Raw genomic sequence first — 20,037 nt, 5'->3', positions numbered from 1 at the left:
CACAGACTTTCTTTTCTTTCATACTCTGTCTGCTGTGCACTGACCGTTACTCAGAGATAGTGCTTATCCTGAAACCTGTTGGTCAGGAAATGGGATGTGTACTTACTTACGTATGAAAAATGAGGCTATTTCCCCAAGGTACCGCTGAAACTTTACAAGGATCATTAAGCATTTAAAATGTAAATAGGAAGGTGGCAGCCTTCGTTTGTGTGACTAACTTAACTTGCTTAATTAAACTGCGGTAATGAAAGTTTTTTCAGTACAGGGTCTTCCACGATACGGGAGGAATTAGAAATATCACCAAATTTAGAAATGGGCAATTACGAAATAGCCAACATATGTTTTTTATTCATTTTCCTGAATTATCATTTCTAAAACTCTGTATGGATACATAATTCTTCTCTTTATTGATTGAAAGCTGGGCCCAAGATTTCTCTTGCTATGGTCAAATGAGCAGATAATGTTGAGTTTTCCAGGTTAGTTATCTTAACAGGAAAAGCTGTGGAAATAACATTGCCCAGGTCCTGGGGTTAAAGAAAGAGGTGGTGCCAAAACCAGAAGGTCTATGAAGTTAATTTGACGATGGTTAATGATGTTGTTTCATTGGAAAGAACATGCCTGCTGAAGGCTCCTGTATGGCATTTTCTCAGTGAGAAAGTCGAGTTCGTAAATGTTTCTTTTCTGGTTTGATCTTATTGACTCGTGGGAAACTTCTAGTCTCTGATTCTGTGGCATGCTATCAGGTTCAAGCAGAGTTTGTCTCAAAGATTATTGTTTTATTTTTAAATTTTTTAAAATTTAAATTCTTTAATGTTTAAAGTATTACATAAGTCTCCTCTGTTTTATTTTTTAAGATTCTTACTTTCAGGGACCTTCTTTCACTTTCATCTATCTATCATCTATCCATCCTTCAATTCCAAAACACTGGTTAGTAAAATTTGCTAATAATAGTTGAGTCCTTAGGGCATGTCAATAGTAGCATTTCCCATACATTCTCTTTTAATCTTTACCACAACCAAGCTAGATAAAGAATCCCAGAAAAAGTGAGGTTCATTTGCTTGTCTAAGGTTCTTTAGCTAGACATTCAAATCCAGACTCTTTATATTCAAATATGTGCTGTTGACCACTATGTAATATTGCTTCCTGGTAACCTCCGTCTTAGAATTAGGATATTGCCATAGTAATAATGGCAACCGACTGAAATTCTTAGGAGTCTTACCCACCTGAGACCTTTACCAAGGCATTTAATTCGATAATGGCTCTATGGTCTTTTTTCATGTGAAGCAGAAGTATTGATGAATTTCACCTTTTTTGTGTGACCATGGATTCAAGTGACTATAAGTCATATGCCACTTTCTTGAGTATCTTTACATTTTGATACACAGTTTACCTTTTCTGAGCGTTGTTACCATCACAGGATCTGGAGTTTAGTTTAATTCCACTTGTTACCCCAGGGACCTTCAAAAACATTGAGGCCCAAGATCTGCCTCCAAAGATTTCAATGTAATGATTCTGGTTGTCATGAAAGTATTTTTAAATTGAGCTGACTTACAACCCTTGAAATGTTCAATGGTACTTTTTTTAAGTCTATTTCTGAGATATACTTCAAATAAAGTATTCTACAGTTAAGGAGCAGATAGTCTCCAGATATGACACAGATGACCTGATCCATTTCGCTTTGAAGCATCTTATTTGCTATGTTCTTGTAAGGCTGGGAGGAGTAACCCTACCTCCTGGCAAGAGAAATGAATGGCCAAAGGAGCCCAAACCATTGTCTCAAACCAGCTGAGGCCATTGGAGTAAAGAAATCCCATTTTAAGGGACTGCTTTCTCCACTTTGCCTTCTGGAAACACTTTCTTCTTTGTGCGTAAGTCTCTGTATTGACTGTTTTGACTCCTCTGAGGTTTCTGATCTTTGGCAACTTACTGCCAGATGGGCTTTGAGCAAACTAGTTTTTTGTGCAAGGAATTTCCACACTTGCCTTTAATCTCTGACTTGCAAGGCTCTTGAAGGACTTATTTAGAATTAGAAGACACAGAGCAATGCAGAGCTCCTCTCTACTTCCTTTGGGCTGGCTCGGAGGGCAGAGGCTAGAGTTCAGTGGACCCTGTGTAGACTAAGCAGAAGGCTCTGCCTGAGAAGGTGCAGGGATTGCTGGGCTGAGGTATCGGAATCCATTTTAACATGTCAGCTAAGCCAAGAAGAATGAGGAAGAAGAAGAGGGAAGTAACCGTTAGAGTTGTCCATGTATGCCTGGGCATGGTAAGAGTTTCCTTCTAACTGAGATCCAAAAGGAAAACCAGTAAAATTCCTACACAAGCATGGTGATCAGACTTTCAGTTTCCCCTTGTGTGTATGTGTGCCTGTGCGTTTGCATCAGCGGGACCCACTTATTGAGGTGCTCCTGTTTCATACCCACCTGTTATTGCCATTCAGCTGGGAACAGCCTGGTCACTGACTTGTCAATGTGATTCAACAGAGTTTAGACTTGTAGTGTTAATCAAAATTTTCTTAATTTCTAATGTGATCAACAAGCATTCATAGTCTTCCCTATATAAAAGACAGTTCTGCTTTCTTGCAGTTAAATCTCTGATCCTTTTATTATTATCACCATAAATTATTTTTATCTCCATAAAAATTTTCCAATTGGAAACCTGCTAGCTCTTCTCTTTGTGGGACTTATTACTCAGTACCATGCACTGTTTTGACAAAGCTGCACCACTAATCCTTCAGATAGGAAAGAGAAAGTAAATGCACAACTCAACATGGTGAAGCTCATATGCATTTTGCAAAGTTCAGCAAATTTCTATTGTGGAAGCTTTTTAAAAACTTACCACTTTGGCCAATGTTGAATATCTGCTACATTCCACTTGCTGCTTCATATTTAATAATAGTGATTCCACCCTGGGTTTAACCTAGTACTGTTATTTATCAGTCTACTTAATGACATAAAACTCTTATTGCTATATATGGCTTGCAGACTTGGCTTTGCTTTTTGTTTTTTTCCTTCTGCTGTCGGAGTTTAATTTGCTTCACTAACAGTTTGTTTTTGCTCTCAGTTGTGTTTAGCATGCCGTAAACCTGGATGTCCACAATTGCATGAAATGATCAAAATGTCCATTATGAAACTCCTCACTGCCCTGTGTCTTCGTGCGTCCCCTGGTGATCAGGGGCCTATGGCTTTTCACAAGGTATTGGACTTGGTACCTGGAGCCTCTGGCAGAGAGCCAGAACTGAGGCTTTTTAAATGTCAATTCTACACTACGAAAGCAAAGGGCATGGGACATAGAAGTGACATTGGAGATACGAAAAGAGGAAATTGATGAGCTCTTTCCCAGAAACTCAGCCTGCATTTGGACTTGGTATTCTCTTAGCTTCTCTGATTCAATGTGCTCATTTTAGCACTGCCCCATAGTAGAAAAAGAAAACCATTCATAATGTGAAAACTCATTGGCCTTTTAATACAATGGTCAGGTTTATCATGGAAACCCTAGTTCTATGAATCTTTATCACTTTACCAATTTATTATTATTCTTATAGCAAGTGTAAGAAACGTTTCTTCAGAAGATGTCAGGATAGCTGAAAGCATTTCTTTCTGGGCATCTAAAGATAGCAAGTTATCATACACATGCTCATTTTTACATTTAAAAAGGTACCCTTTGGTCACATGAGTATTTATAATCCCAACATGGGCAAAATGAGCTCCTTTGATTAATCCTTTTTCTAAAAAAGCAGAGTAAACTCCTTACCTTTTCCCTTAATAAAATGCCTCCTGCAGTAAGTCATTTCCCTAAACACTGAAAACGGTGGTGACATTAAAAGTTGGAATACATTTGGTATCTGGGAAGTTTTTTGCATGCAGTGCTGTTTGTGTTACTTAAAATTTAGGTCCTCATGTGTGCTTTCTTTCATGGGTTTAAAGTGACTGATGTAATTTTTTAAGGAAGGTATGGCTCTTAGTATTCAGTAGAATTGTATTTATATTGACATGAAGTATGTAGTTCCGCTTTCAAAATAGCTACTCTTTTATCTTTAATGCTTCTGAGACTTTAAATTTCTCCTGAAATTTAAGCTTAGCAATCTGAAAGATCACAGTTATAATGATCTTGGGAAAATATAAGATTTAAAGAAAATTTGAATTCTGAGGTATAAATAGTACCAGAGTGCCTAAGTACACTATAGAGAATCTGGTTTCATCAAAGTGAACCAGTGCACTCATTTAGGTGTATTTTCAAGGCTTTTAAACCATTTTATCACATGCAGAAATAAAGGCCTTTCAGGATTAAAACACCTTTTTTCTAAGTATGTATAAATAGTGCCTTCGAGTACATTACAATCCATGATTATCTGAGAAAATGAGTTTGAAGTTAACCTCCCCTAAATGGTAGTTTGAAAAACAAATATTTTGAAACTTGCTCTTACTTTTTTCACATAATATGAATAAATCTAAGCCAACTTCCAAATATACTTTTGAGTTTTAAATGCTCATTTGGAATATTAAGCATTTAACAGGAGATATATTTAACTGTTAGAAAATATTTACTTTCATTTAGTTAATTTTACCGAAAAGGCAATTACAGAGAGGCCTGACAGAAAATTCTAGCTTAAGCATTAGCAGCAACAAAGATTAACATTTAGTCTCTCTCCCGTCTCAGTTATCAACCATCAAATTAAATTTGCCATTTAGGTGAGAACCTAGTATTTTCAATGTAGATAATCTTGGAGTTATTCCTAGAAAAATAATTTAGGCATACTACACCCCTTTTTCTTTTTGTAGGACTAAATATGCTTGGTAAAATGGGAAGGATTACATACATTATGGAGAGGAAAAAGTGGACCAATTTATAGTATGCATTTATTGTTATGCCCATTCCTATACCTTTCAGAGAAACTAGAGGCAATAAAATCTGAAAAGTCATGACATTGAGCAGCAGCATCTTCAAGTGAGAGAATTTTCCCCCCAAAATTGGGATTTCTCCATGCTGCAGCCATCAGGGAGCCTCCTCAGGTTCCACTGGCCATTCAGATTCACAAGACACGAATAGGCCACAACTGGCATCATATTCCCTCGGCGGGATACAGAACAGGGAGCAGACACAGGTCAACGGAGGCGTTTGTCTTTCCCAGGCATCCTAACACCAATACTGAGGGGAGGCTCTGGCTCTCAGATGTCAGCTTAGGGGCAAGAAGATAAGAGCCCCTCATGGGTGCAGTCACCTTGGCTTAGGAGCCCCGTGTTTCAACTAAAGTTGACCCTTGAACAACACAGGAGATAGAGGCACCACCCACTCATGCAATAGGTAATTCAGGTGTAACTTTTGACTCCCCCAAAACTTAACTACCAATAGCCTACTATTGACTGGAAGCCTTCTCAATGACATAAATAATTGATTGACACATGTTAATGTTATATTATATTCTGTATTCTTACAATAAAGTAAGCTAGAGAAAATAAAATGTTCTTAATAAAAATCATAAGGAAGAGAAAATACATTTGCAGTACTGTACTATATCAATACCATAAGTTTTTTAAAAAATTCATGTGTAAATGAACCCAGGCAGTTCAAGCCCATGTTATTCAGGATCAACTGTACTGTATATAGGAGCCAACATCTCTGTACCTCCATAGTCAGAGCGTGCAGCGTTCCCTCAGAGGACATGAGCTATGACAAGGGTCACTCAGGGATGCTCAAACCTGTGACTCCTTACTAGATTTTTAAAGTTAGTTTTCAGTTTTCCCAATTCAAATACAGCTTGGTAATCAGGGGACATTTTCCCATAAGCCATGCTGCCTAGTAACACAGCTAACGTCCACCTTTATCAGGTTTCCAGGAGAACACGGAGAGAGAGTTAACCCAAGGTCAGGCTTGTTCATAGAGCAGCAGCAAGGGCTTCACTTGTCCTCTCCCCACACCTGGTAACTCAGGAGTTAGTAAATTCTGCTCTATTTTGCCCTGAAGGGAGCTTTTCCTGGTTAATTTCCAGCCACCTGAGTCTGTCCCAGACAGAATTCCTGGGCATATCTAAAAACCACTACGTTGCATTCTCCTCTGGTGCTCAGAAGAATGAGCTTCTAAGAGGGACAACCTGTAGGGAACTAATACTTTTCCTACATGCTTAAAACATAGATGCTCAGGGGTTTAAAATATGTGTAGGACTCACTGATAGCTGGTTCTGAACCAGGCTGACTTTCTGTTTAAGAGCAATTTCATATCCTCTCCGGCTAATTCCAAAGCATGTTGGTAATACCCTGATATCCATGGAGCGTGTATGTTGCTGTCTTCTCTCTTCACCAGGTGTGCATTGAGACATACACATGTAGCTGTCACCAGCGCAGTATAAACACTGCTGTGCGGGCCACTCTCAGTCAGATGCTGAGTGACTTGACTTTACAGTTACGACAAAGGCAGGAGAATACGGTGAGCCCACGTTCATCACAGCCTTGCCAGTGTCTCTGTGTAACCGCATGTATGTGTCCCCCACCTTACACATCCCCCACCCACAAGCTCCCCACCCCCACACTCTGCCAGGCCTGCGCCTTACTGAAACAATGGAAGGGCTGGCTTGGTTTTGAAGAACATTTATTTATGTAAATTAAGCTCCTTAAATATATATTTGCCTGTTTCACTCCAAAGCTTTGGGAGTTTTTTCCTTACAGCTTCTGTCTTTTTATTTTAGTCATTATTTTGAAATTCGCTTTTCTTTTGTAGTCTTTTTTTTAATTCTTAGATTAAAACTATATTATATGAAAATATTATAACATATTAACAAATACCAGAAATAAATTCAGAACTAATAGCAGTTAATTACATGCTTTAAGGCTTGTATCTGTGGGTTTCTTGCTAACTAAAGAATCGTGACTAGCCGAAACCGGTTTGGCTCAGTGGATAGAGCATCGGCCTGCGGACTGAAAGGCCCCAGGTTCAATTCTGGTCAAGGGCATGTACCTGGGTTGCGGGCACATCTTCAGTAGGAGATGTGCAGGAGGCAGCTGATCGATGTTTCTCTCTCATCGATGTTTCTAACTCTCTATCTCTCTCCCTTTCTCTCTGTAAAAAATCAATAAAATATATTTTTAAAAAAAAAGAATCGTGACTGGCGGTCTCCTTCACCTGCGGGCACTGGGAGAGTGAGGCTGGACTTGTCATCTTTCTGTCATCAAAACACCCTGGGGCTTTTTGCTCTAAACTTGAACAGATTGTCTAAAATGAGTTTCCAGGGAAAACATAAATGTAATTGGCTTCTTGCATAAATTATCTTCTGGGAACGTTAATGAGGAGATGATTCCTCTTCAAAATTGGTGTTTTGTTTTTTAAATCTGCCTCTGTGAGGACTCAGATTAAAGTTCTTTTAAAATCTGCAAAAAGTATTCTGAAGTGAACATTTTATTGTGTTTTAGAATGGGAAATGTCAGTCACAATCTGAAATAGCTCAGAAATTAATTTTAGAATTTGAGATTTTATATTTAACTTCAAATAGTGCTAACTTTTAACTTCAATTATTATGTAATTTTTAGAAAGTCTCACGAAAGCAGGACTTGAGTGGAACTTTTGAGGTTATCTGGTCAAATTTTTTCATTCCTCATAAAAACAGATGAGGACATGCAGCCCAAAGAGATAAAATTGAAATCTAAAATTAATGAGTTTACAGTGAGAGAGCCAGAGCTAATCCCTGCTCTCCTGAGTCCCAGCCCAGGTGATTAATTGAGCTCTGGCAGCCAGTGTTGGGAAAAACAAACAGTAATCAGATAAAAACTAATATTGATATTTTTCTTTTGTATTTTCTATATCCAAAGTTCAAGTTTCTATTTAAAAAGTAATTGTTTTAATTTTAAATTTTTTAAAATATATTTTTATTGATTCCAGAGAGGAAGGGAGAGGAAGAGAGAGAGAAAAAAACATCAATGATAAGAGAATCATTGATTGGCTGCCTCCTGCACGCCCCCTACTAAGGATTGAGCCTGCAATCCGAGCATGTGCCCTTGACCGGAATGAAACCCGTGACGCTTCAGTCCACAGGCTGATGCTGAGCCAAACCAGCTAGGGCAAATTTTAGGTATTTTTGTTATATTAGCTTACTCTTTGTTAAAATTATTTAATGTATGCTAGCATTTGAATGTGGTGGTGTGACAATATTAGTTTAAAATAAGTTCAAACTATAAATAGAAAACATTAAGAGAAAAAAGTATTTTTAATGGAAATAAATCCAAGATGTTGAAAATTATCATGTTCATATACAGTCAATCATATTCCATCTTTGCTAAATAGCCACATAGTGAAATACTAGACTAGTAACGATATCTTAATGTTTTGAGATGGAATATTTCAATACAACTTTGTAGTTTCAAAGTGATTTCAATTATATTAGTCATTTAATCTTATTTTTAAAATTTTAAGTAGGAGATTATTAGGTTCCAAATGACTCAGCCTTACAGCTCATGTTGCTCTTTTGTAAGAACAGTAACCAGGTATAGTTGGTAAGAGCTGGATCAAACCCAAGGGTTATTTGCCTCTGTCCTGTGTGGCTAATCAGCCTTCTGGCCCTGCTCATCACTGACCATCTGGACTCACCCCAACCAGAGGCAAGATCCCAAACTAGGTAGAAAATTAATGTTTCCTATTACTGCCTTTCTGTTACTCATGCGGTCCCTGGAGATCCTTTCATGTCCCAGAAAGACTCAGTGCTCAGTATGCTAATATTCAGAGCATCTGTGATGTCTACTAGAGAGACTAAGTCTTGCCACCTAAGAACGGTTATTTTAAAAAGCCATTAAAGGGCATGGTCCAAGGAGGCTATGTGTTCTCCCTCGGGACACTGAGCATTACCTGGGGAATCTGTGTGGTGTTCAGCGTGACCCATCACTGGAAAGACATTGCAGGCCATCTCAGAATTAGAAAGACTTAATTTCTATGGAAAGAAAATCAATCTAGAACACCAAAAGCACTAACATGAACTGTGCCTTCAACCTAATGTCTGCCTGCATCCCACCACACCTCCCAGTACAGGTTAGCATTTCACAAAGAATGTGTGGAAGCAGCTGAGCTTGCAATTTAGAGAACAGAGAATACTAGAAATATGTTCCTATAACAAGTTTAAAGACAAACAGTGCCATAGGATGATTTATATGTCTTGTAGGTGATTAAATGAAAATGCCCTCTTACTATCTTATCTCCCTGTGCTAAGTGTTGGGGAGACTGTAGAGCCTAGTTCCTATTCTTGGCTCAGTAGTCATGGAATTCTCCCTGCAATGGAAGTCCGTGTAACTATTTGTAAGTACCTTTCCCTTCCTATTCTCCCTTCCTTCAAGGTTCTGTCTCTACCTTGATAGTTCTGGATCTACCAAGCGATAGCCTAGACTAGTTGGTCTGGTCAGACAGTTGGAAATTAATATGCCACCCATCAATTAGGAAACTGGTACTTCTGACCAGCAGTCATCTTTGGACCTGGATTTTGAAGTCCAGAAACAGATCCTTCTACGACTAAGACTCTGATTTCCTCAGGTGCCAGAGTGTAGTCTGTGACCTTGGGAAATATCATTATCCCTGCAAAGGCAACTCAGATGTTTAGGTGGGTATTGCCCCCAGGCATAGCTCAGCACCTGGAATGAGATAGTGTATTATGGGGTTTAAACTCCCAGGAAGTTTATGGACTCTTGAATGAATTATTTTTGCAATTGATAAGCTCAGTTCCAGACATATGTTTTCCTAAATACCATGAATAATGAAATGCTATCAAGACCTGGAGGGTGAGCTTAGGTGAGTTAGCTGAGCCCAGAGCACTCAAAATGACATCTTATGTCTAAGAATTTTCCATTGTTTAAGTCCAGGTTTTTTCTTGCCTGAATCTACTAATTGTCCTGTGTGTGTGTCTCCCTTACTAGATAATTGAAAACCCGGATGTCCCACAGGAATTCGGGAATCAAGGTATTGAATTTGATTTTCGCTAGTTCTCAGTTTAAAAAGTGAGTACTAGAATGCCTCCGATGTGCTTGGTGGTGGGGATGTAGGGATGAGTAGAGCTCTCAGGGCAGTCCACCTCTCTCCTTGTAGCTTCTGTTCAGCTTTGCCTTACATGGTATGATTAAACCAGCTGTTGTCTTCCTTCTGTTCCTGCACTCTTATGCCAGCCACCCCTGTTCCTGTCCAACAGTGAGAGGGAAAGGAACTCTTCATAGACCTTCCTGTTGGAGGCTGGTTTTTTAGTTACGCCGTTCTTTATGAAATCGGGTGTATTAATTGTTAAAATGAGAATGAGATGGAGGGAGGTAGAACCCCTGATTGGTACAAAGTGCTATTGCACCCGAAGTATTTTTGTGAAGTACCAGTTTTTTGATATGAAAAAGGAGTCATCTCACAAGGAATCATGCAGAAGGATAGGAATCAAGGTAAGGAACTCTCATTCTGACCCCACAGGAAAAAGAAAAAAACAGAGGTCTACATGTAATTGATAAGCAGTTTGATTTTTTTTTAATGTTTGGTAGTATTGTTTTGGAAAGAGATATGGAAAAATTCAAATCATCTTATTGTAAAAAATGGAAATGTACATTTTATATCAGATTTTATTAAGTGATTTAAAAATATTGGAAAATTTTCCCTTTTTGATATTTTTGACAGTTAACAGGGAGAAGGGGTGGAGTAGAGAGAAGATGGGAATGGAAGGGAGGGAGAGCTATACACAGCCACAATGAGGAGAAAAAGAGTAAATAAAAGAACGAGAGAAGAGTATCTGAAGTCATTTTCTAAATCATTGCTGGATGGTTGTTTTAGCCACATCTCGCTATGTTCTCGGGCTGTGGACTAGAAGTGCTACAGATTCTCTTCACCTTTTAATGCTCCCAGTGATAGGCTCCAACATTTTCTACCCCTCTTTCTTCCCCCTTTGGCAATTGCAGTTCCCATAACATCTTCACTTTATTGTAGAATGACTTTATATATTGGAAAGCAGTTCAAAGTCCTCTTGGTCAAAGATACATATTTAAAAATTGATGGACTCATTTGAAATTTATCTAAAATTGAGTTTAAAAACTACTTATGGGTTTTATTTTTTTAAATGATTTTATTGATTTTTAGAGAGCAGAAGGGAGAGGGAGAGATAGAAACATCAGTGATGAGAGAGAATCATTGATCAGCTGTCTCCTGCATGCCCCCTACTGGGGATGGAGCCCAAAACCTGGGCATGTGCCCTGATTAGGAATCGAACCATGACCTCCTGGTTCATAGGTCAATGCTCAACTACTGAGCCACACCAGCTGGGCAGTTTTATTTATTTTAACATGTTTTATCCTTTTACCTTTCTCTCTCTCCCTCCCTCCCTCGCTCTCTCTCTCTCTCTCTCTCTCTCTCTCTCTCTCTCTCTTTCTCTCTCTCTCTCCCCTTTCTTTCCTCCCTGAATTTAAGATAACAAATTCTAAGGATTAGCATTTCTCTTTCCCCTTCCCTCTTCCAACTTTACTTTTATTTCTCTCTTACACTCTGGCCATTTTTTCCTCCATCTTCCTTGACTTCATGGTCACTCATTTATTTATACATTCATCAAATACTTAGCCACATTTGTATAGATCTTTACAGGTTTTTTATTTTAAAAAACACACACACAAATGCTCCCACTTGTTACTTTCCTTGGCCCAATTATTTGGTGTAATGGGTATTATCTCATCTTACCACAAGAAAAACTGACGCTTACCCAAGCTTATGCAGTCAGCAAGTTGTGGACCAGTACTTAGGTCGATTCCAAATGTCAGCCTTTTCCCAGTGCACTCCAGTGCTTCTGTGAGAGTTTTGTTGCTGGTTTCAGGATTTGAACATGTTTTTTATTTTTTCTGACATTTGCTGTTGCTCCATTAAGACCGGAGCTCTGAGGATGTCGGACAAATTAAGTGGGTGAAGATGATGACCAAATTGTTTTGCCCTCTTTCTCTAGCTTCCTAGTTTGAAACACCCACCTTTCTTAAATGCTGCCATATTTTATCACGTTGGGATACAATTCTCCACAAAACCCAGAAAAACAAGAGGTCAGAATAAGGGACACATAGATAGTCTACTGGCCTAAACATTGATAAAATCATTGTCAGTTGTGGTGATTCTTACCTAAATGTCTTTTCATTAAGTGTGAACGAATTTCATAAGAAACAACCTACTTTCTTCTTAGACTATCTTTTGAGTGGTTTACTTTAGAAAGGAGTTATTATATTAAAATGTGTTACACCTCCTTGGTGGCCTAAGGAAGTCAGCATCTAAAAAATCATCTTTTTAGTCCTGAAAACATAAAAAGGAGGATGGGAAGGACCATTGAGGGACCTTCAAGTGCGTCTGCTGATGTCTAATAACCTGTTTGCAGGGACGACCGTAGAGGCCCTCTGTGACGACCTCGTCTCTGTGCTCACTGTTCTGTGTGAGAAGCTACAAGCCTCCATCAAGTAAGTGCCTTCCGAATCAGTGCTCTTATTCACTAACAGTCTATTACCAAAGTGACTTTTGTCTTTAACAATATACTCTGCAAAATATAGGCAGAGTATAGGATGATGGCTCCTCCCATTGGTATTAATTTCTGAGAATTGGTTTCAGTGACCTTGGGCAAGCCTGCATCACCCAGTACTATTACTGATGGATATAACTTTCTGATGAGAAAATGCAAAGAGAGTCAGTCCCTCAAGCATGGATCTGAATGGAAAGACTGTTGGCTGAGAGCTAGACACTGTGAAGGCCAGTCCTCACCAGGACATATCCCAGCTGTGACCTGAGTCTCATCACACTGTTGCACCTTTCTCCTCTGTTACAGGCAGAGTTGGACTGTGTAGTCTTTCTCTGTCTCACTGAACATTTCCTGAGCCTCTGAGCTCACATGCACATCTTTAAAAAGAACATGTTACTCTGACTTTTATATACTTTTCACTTTTATGCCAATTTAATTTAATCAGCTGTCAAGGATGCTTTTTCTGTACCCTCTACCCCCGTCTTATCATTATTAGGGAATAAAACAAAGACCACTAAAACTTGGAGAAGTACAAAGGCTATGTTTACTACTTTGCAAGCAAGGGAAAACCCATAAGCTAAACTTTGTTTCTTCTGAGTAGTGTACTAAGGGAAAACGCTAAAGGTTTTTAAGTGCTAGAAAAGTTGGGGAACTCATGGTAATTTGCCATTAGTAACCCAAAACTAGCCATCAGGATAAGTCAGAATGAGTCTGTGTGTCTGCAAATGGTAAATTAAAGTATGTCTTTGTTGATTGGTCAGGCAAGAGTCCTCACCTAGGTCCAGGAAGGGCTTTAAGTTCATGGTTCTTTAAAACATGGATGTCTCTAACATCAGCTACATGTGTAGAGTGACCACATGACCTAGTTTACCTGGGACCATCCAAGTTCATGCCTGTTGCAATTATTATAAACATTCAGTGCTGATAACTTATAAGAAGTTCTGGTGTACGTGGAATTTTTCAACTGCACAGTGCCTAGCATGTAGTAACGACTTGACAAATATTAGCTCTAAAATGGTCTTTTTCCTTTCAGCATTGCCAGTGCTAATTCTAGCTTATGATGCATTTGGAACATTGAGCTTTTTATATCAGAAATTTGACTGTAGATTATTAGGAAAACATATAGCACAAACATTCATTGCAAATACATACAGATTAGAAACTAAAAGTCATAGATTTCTGTCAGTTCCTTAAAAAAAATCTTTTTGAACCATATGACTAGAGAGCTACAAGCAGCCATCAAGTAAGTGCCTTTAAATGGGGAAAGTAACTCCTGTGACATGTATATGTTTTTCTAGGGTTTCTGATTGGACATTGGATCAAAGATACTTTAGGCATATTGTGAAATTCAGCTTAATAGTTTCCTTGCTTGGTTTTTCAATGCACTCATTTCTGCCTCTGGATACTGTTTACCTTGTTTGAATCTGGTCTTTCCCATCATGATTCTATTACCCTAAGATGGGGGTTCTATTGCTAAAGAATCGGAGGGTGCAGCATGCTTAGTACAGCTTCAGTGGAAGACCTTTAAGTCCACCTGGTCAGGTACTATCATGCGCTTGGCTACTGTCACTCTGGCAGTTGTGTTAATTCTCCTTGTTAACTTTTAACACCTCTTACCATTTCTTCTGATTTTATTTTCATAACTCCATGTGTTTCTGTTAGCTAAACTTGACACCTCTCTTATCTTCTAAATATCTTCTTTCTCTGAAATCACGCTATGGTCAGGACGTACCTTCAACAACTATCTCCAAAATACCTCCTAGGACTTTAGCTCTGTAGAGATATGTATCCATGACATGTTCAATCTCTCAGGAAGATCCAGAGAATGCATTCAGGTACTCAGAATAACTCGAATGCCTTGGAGATACGGTATTAATAGAATTCTATATTGGGTGAGTTACATGATGCTTATATCCAAGAACTTTTGGGAGGATAATTGGGCTTAGGAATGTATTTATTCATTCTCTCCCTGTTCGTCTCCCACCACCCCCCTCTCCTCCCCACACAGAATGTCAGGGAAGAATCTGCACCAAAGCAGTCTTGGAATCCCTGAACACTGTTCTGTGCTCATCTCGTGTGTCCTAATTCCATTCCACTGCTCACACAGTGGCTTAAGTCCCTCTCTCCCTTTTCTAACGGAATCTGAACTGTTGTAGGGGAAGCACAGTCAGAATGGTTCAAGAGAAAACTCTGGAGGTTCAGAACGTGCCGCCCAATTGCCTGGCAGAAGTCCCACCAGGACGGGCAGCTGCTTAGCCCCCACAGGCTCCTGGTCCACTCAGGAGACTTGTTCTCCATGGGTCCTGCACCTGCAAGAAATTCAGAGATGAGCAGAAAATGAGGCCAGCAGACACTCAGCCTGCCAGCCATGAAATGCTCAAACGAAAGACCAGGCAAAATGACTCACCCTCCTGCGCGGGCGGATTTTTCTCTAGTGTGTTTTGGAAGAGTTGGCTGGTTTTTGGCTCCTTTCTGCCTTGTGCATCCTACACATTTTTCTGTCTAGAGTCAGACAAATATCACACACACAAACACACACTCACACTGCACGTGCCTTTGTGTGTGTAGTGAGGGGCCTGCATGGACAGTGCTTACGTTTCAGACAGCCCCTCTAATGACATGATTCGTGTAAGGTCATTAGCACCTATTTTTCCAGGTGCTGCAACCCACAGAAAAGCTGCCACATCTGATCTCCAAGGAGACTCCCAGGCCAGTTACCTTGGCAATGCATTCCCCCTGTCATCCAGTCTGATGCCTGGGGGTTGCCACAGCCACTTCACAGATACTCATAGGAACCTGGACTGCTCAGGGAAGCTTGTGGGTGTAAGTGTACAGACACAGGAATTCCATCCCTGGCCCAAGAGTGGCTAATCATGTCTTGTCTTTCTTCCTCTTCCCTAGCCACCACTCTCTTCTTGGCAAAGAATAATTTTGGAGGAGACTCAGCCTTGACCCCTATCTCCATCCACCCTCTGAGGGTTTTGTAGAGTACATCCAAACCGGAGTGGAATTCCCTTCTCAAAATCATCGCATTATCTTTATCATTGTACAGTTCTCTTTTGACAAGGGAGATCTCTGAGTCAGCAAATGTTTCCTGTAAAGGGCCACATGCTACCTCTGTGTCCTGTTCATTTTTGGTTTGGTTTTATTTTACAACCTTCAAAAATGTAAAAATCTTCTTTAGTTAATAGGCCATGGCGGGATTTCTCCCTCAGGCTGTAGCTTTCCAACTGGTTTTAAAGCATAATGTCAGTTTTACCGAGCTGTGTCACCAAGGTCCTTAACATAGCACTGAAGTGAGGGTCCCCAGCCCCTTCTTCCGATAGTTTGTCTAGCAGCTGTGTGGCCATTGTGTGGATGTGACCTGGGCTTTGGCGGGGAGTGGGGTCTGGTATTAACTTCCCTTCCTTCCTGTCTCCTTAAGTTTTGAGTCTGCCTGTCACTGGTCTTGCCTTTTCCTTCTGCCCCCTTCTCCTGGAAGTTATTTGAACTGTTAAGGGCATTAAGCTTCCTTTGGGCATATTTTCACTTTAAATCAGGAGAAAAGAGAGACAACCAAAATTATTTTTTAAAACAAGTTTCTCCTTTTACTGAACGTTTTCATTCCACTCAGGATTTCTGAATGAATTGTCTTAAAAATGTGTCGTTGAGCATTAAATTCTTCCTTACCTAATTCTGGTGGGTTAGGCAGCAGACGTAATCTGGGTATGAGAATGTGCATCCCAGCCCTGGCCGCGTGGCTCCACTGGTTGGAGCATCGTCACAGAGTTGGTTCCTACTCAGGGCAGAGGGATCTATTCCAACGCTCTCTTCGTGGCTTATAGAGGGCTGCCTTCTTTCCATGGCTCTTCACATTATCCTGCCTCTGTGTATCCCTGTCTCCAAATTTCTTCTTTTTATAAGGACACCAGTCCTATTAGGTTTGGACCCAGTCTAATGACCACTTCAACTTGCTTGCCTTTATAAAGAACCTATCTCCAGAAAGGTCCCATTCTGAGGTATTGGGGGTTAGGATTTCAACATATGAATTGAGAGGAGGACACATTCAACCTATAACACTAACCCCTTCCCCCAACTAACATTTCTGTAATGCCTACCATTTTCCCAAGTGTTTCCCACACATCACCTCTCAACTTGCCTTGGTTTTGTTCTGCAGCGACAGTCAGCAGCTGCAGCTGCTGTACCTGGAGTGCATCCTGTCCGTGCTCAGCAGCTGCTCCTCCTCCATGCACCTGCACAGGGCCTTCACAGACCTGACCTGGTGAGCGCCCCCCACCCCCACGCCAGCCCGAGGGTTTGCTCTTTCCCGCTGTGCCCGTGGACCCACCAGGCCTTTCATCTGTGTAAATGTTCTCGCAGGGAAAGTAGGGAAGCTGCTTTGCTGACATGCACCGGAGCGAAACTGATGATTACTGCAGCAGAATAGGCCTCCAAGGCCCTGTTACAAATTGTTTACATCATTGGATCGTGAGACTCAGAAACGAGAAAATTATTTTCTAGGTTATTCATTTGTTCTGAAAGCATATAAAGGCTCCAGAAAGTTATGCGGGGTGGCGGGGGAGGAGCAAGAAATACTGAACATTATTCTTAGCCCTGCCCTGGTACATTTTCCATCTCAGCCCGAATACTAGTCACTTAGTCATAGTCAGAGATTCACATAAGAGACGGGGCCTGCAGGCAGCCAGCTAATTGCTCTGGGTTCCTGGGCTTATCCACAGGGAGGAATATGAACGATATGTGTCAGAATTTTAAATAAACTTCTCAAAATAATTTTGTTACTTATAGGAAAGGAAGCTTTATAACTGAGCTATTTCACATTTTTAGTCTATTTCTCTGTGTAAGATGGTTTCTTGGTGCTTCTCTTGATATTTTATTTAGTTAACCGTAGCTTGACTTATGAGAAAAAGTATTTTATTCTTATACTCACAAATGATGGAGGGACATGGGAAACTAAGGCAGGACGTAGGCAAAAAGGAACAATAAAGAACCCAACTCTGTAGTCATTTGTGTGGCGTCTGTGTTTGCACCCAGGGTAGTATTCACATTTGATCCTTTGGCTTGTAGTGAAACTCATTTTTCTCCCCATCTCTTCCCAGGAAAAACCTTTGCCCTGCTCTGATCGTGATCCTGGGGAATCCAATTCATGACAAAACCATCACCTCTGCTCACAGCAGCAGCACGAGTGCCAGCATGGAGGCAGACTCGGCGTCTCCAGGCATTTCCGACCATGGCCGGGGCTCAGGCTGTTCCTCCACCGCACCTGCCCTGAGCGGGCCTGTGGCTCGGACCATCTATTACATTGCAGCCGAGCTGGTCCGGCTGGTGGGGTCGGTGGACTCCATGAAGCCCGTGCTCCAGTCCCTCTATCACCGCATGCTGCTCTACCCCCCACCCCAGCACCGGGTGGAAGCCATCAAAGTAATGAAAGAGGTAGGGATGCACCAAAGAATACCACTGCGCATGCCAGGGACTGAGCACAGTATATTTAAGCAAGAAGCACTTGGAACATGTGTACCAATTACCTGCTCGGACTTCATTGCTACCACACTCTATCCAGTAACAGGTAGTCTCTTTAGGGTTGAGGGGTGTGTGTGTGTGTGTGTGTGTGTGTGTGTGTGTGTGTGTTATGTGTATACACGTGTGCACGTGCATGTGGAGCAGGGGTCAGGAGGGGTATAAGTGCTCACTGATACAAAGCCATTTGATAATCTGAGCTGTATGCATCTGATTGGGCCCTGGGCTGAGATTCTATTCTGCTCCCTTGGGCACTGTTTGTGCAGATGTGTTTATCTACTCATCTTTGCCAAAATTGGATTTCAAAATTTTATACTCAGGTTTTACATTATCCAGAAAAGAGTATTACTAATGGGACCCTTCGCCCCATCCCTTCTTAGGCCTTGTATCTCCCAAACATGATCCTGGTGAGAATATAAAGGTTGTCCATACCAGCGTGCTTCTTCATGGTTTTTTGCTTGTCTTCATTTTGTCTTTCTGAACTTAGGTTCATAAATCACCACTGTTGACAGTTTTCCCACTCTCAAATAACTCCTTATCATCTCTCAAGTCTGAATTCCTCTGCTAAGTTTCTAGACTGTTCGGTTTTCATTCTCTTTTCCCAGGATCACTCTTATTCCATCTGACCGACCCCGTTCTGTTCAATTCCCACCTTCCTGCCTCTATTCAGACTCCCCCAGTCCTATCGGCCACTTCCACTTCACTGCTTGATCACAATAGGCTAGACACTACTGGCACCTCACATTGGCTTACTTACAGTCTCCCTTAGGAAGATCATATGCCCAGTTTCCAGGTGGAGAACTGAGGCTCCATAAGAAGTTGCTATTTGCCCCAAGTCCGTGTGTGTTGTAGAGTTAAAACATGAACCCAGGTGTTCTAATACAGCTACCTCTTTGCTGTCAAAATCCTCCTCCTTTATGGCTTTGCTTCCTCAAACCACTGATTTTGCTCCGCTTAAAATCCCATCCCACCACTTACAATTGATTATATGTGGCAAAACACTGATTGCTTCACAGTTCAGTGTGGAACAAACTTCTTGTCTCCTAAATATATTTTTGTATGTGTTGCTTTTGTATGTTTCCCCTAGTACCTGACACTGCAGAGATTGAATCAGAATAAGCGTTTAATGTATTTTGACTATGACAGATGGGCTTGAAAACAGACCATTTGCAAAGAGGGTATTTTGTGAGCAGCAGCAATCTCCGAGTTGACAGGCCCTGGATTTGTTACTACCCATGGTAGAGCCACTTGATACCTCACTTGATACCTGAATGCTAAAAATACTTTGCCTACAGGGTATGTAGGTGTCTAAATGCATTTAAAATAATGTCTTGACTACTGTAAAGGAAATTAGTTATGTTTCCCCTTTTTCATAGATGTTCTAGCTTCCCAAGGTTATTTTGCAGGGCAAGCACGGACTTAGAGCCCAGCATCTGGTAGCATAGCGTGTCCAGGCAGTGCTGCCCCATGGACACAGCAGGCTGACGTGGGCCAGGTTGCTCTGTAAAGCAGTGCCTCCACTTACTATGACAGCGCCAACAATTTGGGAAGGCTGGTAACCTAGAAACCGAAATGTGCTGGGTTTATGCACACAAAACCACTGGGCACCCAGGATGTTTGCTTAGCCTTTTGGAGTTTGAACCCTGGTGTATTATTTCCTGTTTCCTTTGTAATTTTTCGCTCTGCCATATGCCCCCTGTACATATTCATCAAAGACACGCAGGACAGTTTGTTTTTCAAAGTATATTTTCTTTTCTGTTTCACTTTCCCCCCAAAAAATACACCTTGCTTCCTTCTCTCTCTCCCATGGTTCAGCTTTAGGAGTCTCCTAATCTTTATCAGAGCTGTGACACCCAACCACTGACTTCATATCCCTCATTCCCACCTGAAGAAGCTGACATTAAACATACTGAGGGTTCTTCAGAGGCCTGATTATTCAGTCCCCTTTCCCTCCAGATTTGGAAACAACTGAGTAATAAATACAAGATTAATGTGGGAATTCATATATGTAATCTAATTTATCACTGATAAATCTAGATTAGAGAAGGTAA

The 20,037-nt window shown here is 40.7% G+C and overlaps 1 protein-coding gene across 1 annotated transcript in view; it reads left to right on the top strand.

Moving 5' to 3' along the window:
• Window positions 1-20,037, top strand: part of ARFGEF3 (ARFGEF family member 3) — a 127,273-nt gene that overhangs the window by 57,579 nt on the left and 49,657 nt on the right. Inside the window, exons 6-10 of the mRNA XM_006776223.2 lie at window positions 6,298-6,420; window positions 9,882-9,924; window positions 12,338-12,416; window positions 16,629-16,733; window positions 17,569-17,902. Of these exons, the coding sequence (XP_006776286.1) occupies window positions 6,298-6,420; window positions 9,882-9,924; window positions 12,338-12,416; window positions 16,629-16,733; window positions 17,569-17,902 (684 nt within the window). The remainder of the gene's footprint in view (window positions 1-6,297; window positions 6,421-9,881; window positions 9,925-12,337; window positions 12,417-16,628; window positions 16,734-17,568; window positions 17,903-20,037) is intronic.

This window comes from Myotis davidii, unplaced genomic scaffold, assembly GCF_000327345.1.
Source record: "Myotis davidii unplaced genomic scaffold, ASM32734v1 scaffold266, whole genome shotgun sequence".
NCBI classification, from domain to species: domain Eukaryota; kingdom Metazoa; phylum Chordata; class Mammalia; order Chiroptera; family Vespertilionidae; genus Myotis; species Myotis davidii.
This window is presented reverse-complemented; position numbering and strand designations above follow the sequence as displayed.